The 5,722-nt window shown below is 32.1% G+C and overlaps 1 protein-coding gene across 5 annotated transcripts in view; it reads right to left on the bottom strand.

The window, feature by feature from the left end:
- Positions 1–277: 277 nt before the first annotated feature.
- Hgf (hepatocyte growth factor) overlaps positions 278–5,722 on the bottom strand; it is an 84,894-nt gene continuing 79,449 nt past the window's right edge. For all 5 annotated transcript variants that reach the window (XM_031380033.1, XM_031380034.1, XM_031380037.1 and 2 more), the window contains one exon: positions 278–4,015. In XM_031380033.1, coding sequence (XP_031235893.1) covers positions 3,845–4,015 — 171 coding nt within the window. In that variant the 3' untranslated portion in view covers positions 278–3,844. The remainder of the gene's footprint in view (positions 4,016–5,722) is intronic.

The raw sequence follows: 5,722 nt of genomic DNA, 5'->3' as shown, positions 1-5,722 counted from the left end.
TTTCCTAGGAAATCTAAACAATGACATAATATAATCCAATTTTTCACTTGAGATTTCCAAAATCATAAATGTTAATGATATTCTAATGACCCCAGACCATGCCATTGTCAGAAGAAAATATAATTTTTATGTAGATTTATAGAGACATTTTATATTTCTTATAACAAAATGCATGGCATTTCTATCAATAAATCCATGTTGCTGCTGCTTGCCAATCTAAAGTCCTAGGACAGTTACAAATTTGTCTACACATGTAATTATAAAAAGAGAAAGGACACACTTTGGTAAAATATTTTATTATATTAATAATAATAATATAATCGTGGTTATAAAAATAACAACTTTATTAGCTACAGAGAATTTATAATACATGTCATCACCACAGTGCTCCCTTTTTGGGGTAAGTATCCAGCTATTCCATTCAACTGGCAGCTTATCATTGTCCTATGTACACAGGCTGACAAGTCGCCATATCCACAGTATTCGGTTTTCAGCTTCCAAAGGACAGAAGCCTTCTGTGCAAATAAGAATGAACCTATGGAAGAGCAGCACTGTCAAGAGGCAAGGATCCAGGACAGTTTAAGATTTTTGTTTGGTTGGTTTGTTCATTTGTTCTCATTTAATAAGTTCTTGGTACAAACTTCAGTTGAATTTTGAAAGATAAAATTTTTCTTGTACTTAATTTTGAAGAACAATTCATTGGAAATAACATAAAGATGCAAATGTATTGTTTTTACCCAACTCCTCTTTATTTTATGAGTTTTCTATAAATTTAAATGTGTGGTTATGCACACACGAGTGGAAGTAGTTATTTTGGTTCTTCAAAAAATCAATGTAAGGTTTGCTTTTACTGAGCATGAGAGCACTGCCATTTTCTATTTCATCTACTCCATGTTGCAAAGCTAGTATTTATTTTCTATAAAAGAAAATTGTTTCTATACTTAGAAACAAGAACATGCCTGACAGGACTCCCAGGTCTTGACAGTACTCTTTCCAGGGGATGTTAAGGCTGGAACATTCACTTTGTACAGTACCATTGGTACCAGCGAGAAATATCCACAGGAATAAGTGAAATACAGTTTTGCTAACACATGCCATTATGGTTATTTTTCTTGCCTTCCAGTGTTTCACATTCATGTAGCTTGAAACACTTAGATAGCAAGCAAGAGCCTGTTAATGCCAGAGACTGACTTGCTTTAAACCATTACACTGAGGACCTGCCTACAGCAAATAGGTGAAATTTATTCTATATTTTACAATAACATTAAAGAATATACAAAAGAATTCTCATCCCTCTGCACAGCAGAGGCATATGACTAATATTTTAATTTTACACTTTTATTCCTGCAGACATAAGAAAATGTCTACACGTAGAACAATGTGTAATTGTTACTTGGTCAAAACAAAACCAGCAGTGAAAGCTCCTCTTGTCTTTGACACAATATAATATAGATTTCTAGATAAGTTGAAAATTTCCTCTTTTCTCCTTTGACCTTTATTCATAGAAAACCATCCTGTACATAGTGTTGTTGACAAGATAAATATACCCTCTCCTACCAAGTGAGTCACTACCGACCTTGTTCAGCATCAAAGCCATCTTCTTTGACCTATTGCAAAGGAAACCTCATAGGGAGAGTTGCTTCATGTACCACGTTTGGTGATTTGTGTGTGTGTGTGTGTTTGTTTACTTCTTTAAAAAATTTAGCAACACTGATTTTAAGGTATCTGAAAATTTGATTGCTTATTGTTTCTAGGTAATTGATGTTTCTTTTTTCATTCATTCTTATAAAAAATACACTGAAAAAAGTATTGTAAAATGTCAGTATGTTAAAGCATTATAGTTATCATAATAGCTTTATCAATATGATTTACATATAGCATTAAAATTTAGACAATGCAGTATGATGCTATGAAAGTACTTTAATATTTCAATAATATGACTAAATTTCTGTTTCATAAAAATGGTGGATTATAAAGGGGAAGGAAAAGTTAAGTGAACGTAAAATGATATGGACCGGCAATTCACTGTGTCTCTTTGCACACACTGTTTCTCAACACAGTACCTATATGATCACAAACATATGTGCATACAAATGTTTATGTATATATGTATATATATGCATGTGTTTATATATGTATATATATACATATATGACATATACACACACATGTCATAGCTTGTGTAAGAATTTCTGGATTTCTTCACTGGGAACACACAGAAGAATGCATTGGGTATTATTTGGATCTTTGGTCAGTAAAGAATTTAAGAGAATCCAATCTGGAAAATGTGATCCCTTGCATTTAAATCACCGAAACAGTAACTTTTAATTTTCCTAATTCATACATGAGTACTGTGAGAATCTTAGAAATTGTCTTGCTACTTGTTAACATGTTACTTTTGGATAAATAAACAACTCTTAGCTAGTCATGAGAAGTAGAATAATAAATATAATTTGAATGCTATTATATAGGTCATAAAATTTAAATGAATATTTCATATCATTGGGAAAGAACTTTGTTAAAATGAATGAGTTAATATGATAATGTCTTCATAACATACCTGATTTTCAGAAACAATTATACTTTTAAAGTAATTGAATTAAAGAACTTAGAAAAACTAGTTTCTCCTTTCATTTCATATTTTCCTATTATTCACAGGCTAAGAACTTTTAGATTGAGAAATGTATTTGCATTGAAAAAATATTTCAAAGTAAAATTTAATGAAGGGATATTTACAAAGCATTGCAGTCTAGCTATTTTATGTTAATTTTTAAATTTAAAAAGAATGAGCTAGAAGCCAATCACAGTAGCAAGTTTTAAAAATAACCCATATAAATAGATATTTAGAGACAGAGACACTTTTGAATTTCTTCACTAAGATGCACATTTGACAACTGAATAGATGTTTTAAGAAGACTGATCTACCAATATCCTGCATAAATAAGTAGGCCAGATTTGGAGGAAAGAAATAATACAAATATATATATTACATTTTGCTTTTTAGGAATTAGAAAGCACACAAAATAACTAGGACAATAAATATAAATAAACAAGGCTAGACATTTTATCCTATGGATCCTGTCATCACATTAAACACTGTCCAGTGGCGATCATATATCATATACATATATCATATACATATATGTATGTATATATTTTGTACCTTTCCTAAGTATTCCCACTGATCTTTCAAAACTTTTAAATTTTAGAAGAAATATAGATACATACACCCAAAATATTTAGAGGTTATACTAGATACATCATGGTTTAAACTATAATATATGCTGCATGTGAACTCAGCCATGTGGTATGGGCACGTGTTCTTCTATATGGATGTTTTTGTGTTAGTATTGGGAGGATACATGTTGTAAAAAAAAAATGAATGAACTATAACATATGGCATATGAAATGTAATATAATTGAATATAGAGTTAAAATTTAAAAACACAATGTATAAATTGTTTTGAGGGGTTAAAGTAATGTTTAACTTATGACTTGTTCATCATTAAGTTATTAAACTAGAAAGCAGCATAGAGTGATTAATTAACCTTTTTCTTTAAAAGCTTAGCATCTAGCAACTCTAATTTTGTATTTTTTTAATCCATTCAAGTATCTTCAGGAGATATGTTACTGAACTTGCAGGTACCTTATTTCACTTCAACATTTACAAAAGGACACTGACAAACAATACAACAGAAAACACCCATATATATTAATGAGTATCTGAACACTCACAACACTCAAGTAGTTGTTTAAGGATTGTGTTAGGTGACATTTTAATCCTGAAGTCTTGGGAATCCTCATGTATCCATGGATGATTAAAACACACTGGTCTCTTCTATGGCTATTGCAACTTGTATGTCAAAATTACTTTGTGTATCCACTTTGCATAATATGCTACTCGAACAAAAATACCAGGACGATTTGGGATGGCACAACCACGACCAGGAACAATGACACCAAGAACCATTCTCATTTTGTGTTGTTCACAAATGAGTGGGCCACCATAATCTCCCTAAAAAGAAAACATAAAATTGACAAATTATTTTGGATGTAAAAATCAGTGAATCATCAATGGCATCCACTGTTGATCTGTAGCTAAAAGGTATCATCATTCAATAATGTCAATTTTATATTTATTTTGGTGTCTATATTTGGTGTTTGTTCAATATTGACATTTGAAAGTCATAGAGAGTTATAAAATGCAAAGAAAATCCACTTTTAATTACATGATTTAATGATTAAATTTCATTAAACTTTCTCTTCTTTATAAAACACCCTTCCTTCAACATATTATCTGAACAATTTAAGTAAGAATTTCTTATCATTGAAACAACAATTCTGTATAATTTGGAAATTATTTTCTGAACATGAAATATTCTCCTTCTTACAGTTGACTTAGTAGTTAATACAGTTATAATTTATATGTTTTCTCTAAAGGTTACCTAAGATTCCATAGCCCTTTTATTTGATAACAATATTATATCATTATATTATTATAAGTCATATGACAAATGAATTAAATGACCTTGTACATATTTATTGTATACATATGAAAAAATAAAGTTTGACTAAATGAATATGCATATATTCATACTATACATGTTATCCATAACTGTTATAACTATGTTGTATCACTTTTATATGCCATGCAGTCTCTTAAGAACACAGTCACCTGGGGATCCATCCCACATGCAGACACCAAACCCAGACACTACTGCTGATGCCAAGAAGTGCTTGCTGACAGGAGCTCTCTCCTGAGAGGCTCTGCCAGATCCTGACCAATACAGTTGCAGACATTTGCAGTCAACCATTGGTCTGAGCACAGGAACCCCAGTGGAGGAGTTGGGGAAGGACTGAAGGAGCTGAAGGGGCCTTATCTGGCATCAGTGGGAGGCTAGGCCCTTGGTCCTGTGAAGACTTGATGCCTCAGTGTAGAGGAATGCTAGGGTGATGAGGCCAGAGCAGGTAGGTGGGTGGGTGGAGGGCACCCTCATAGAAGCAGGGTGAGTGGGTATAGGATAAAGGATTTGCAGAGGGAAAACCAGGAAAGGGGATAACATTTGAATGTAAATAAATAAAATATCCAATTAAAAAAAAAAAAAAAGAACATAGTTACAGGACAGGGCTCTTGATGTGCTGCTCAATAGTTAAGAAGATTCTTTCAGAGGATTCATGGTTGGTTCCTAGCACCCATAGGAGGTAACACACAGTTGTATATAACTCCTGCTCCTGGGAACCTGACAACTTATTCTGGCTTCAATGGGTATCAAGCCTGCATACAGTATACATATATGCATTCAAACACTCATACATGCACACAAAAAAAGAACATAGTGGTTAGATTTAGACATCTTTACATAAAGAAAAATGTTCATGATTGCCTTCATTTTCCTCTAAACATGATATAATTTTTAAAAAATTAAATGCTGCAAAAGATACCCTTGTACTGTGTACAGAATGAAGGAGCCATTGATACCTTTGTTAGGGAAATTAAGGTAGTCCTGAAGTCAAATGTTAAACAGAACAAAATTCCTTTATTTTAACGTCTTTTATTTACCAAATTTCATAAGGTAATAAAATTGATGCTTGAATCATACATCAGTGACCTCTGTCAGACATTTTTCAAAGTTACTTTATTTGGAGACTTCCAGTAGATGCTATGCTACTTCTACAATACTGACATTAGGGCCATTTTATTAAAATATTCTTGACTGATGAA

The sequence above is a fragment of the Mastomys coucha genome, unplaced genomic scaffold (genome assembly GCF_008632895.1).
Source record: "Mastomys coucha isolate ucsf_1 unplaced genomic scaffold, UCSF_Mcou_1 pScaffold19, whole genome shotgun sequence".
Taxonomy (NCBI): Eukaryota; Metazoa; Chordata; class Mammalia; order Rodentia; family Muridae; genus Mastomys; species Mastomys coucha.
The sequence above is the reverse complement of the archived record's forward strand: the minus strand, read 5'-3'. Positions and strand labels throughout refer to the sequence as shown.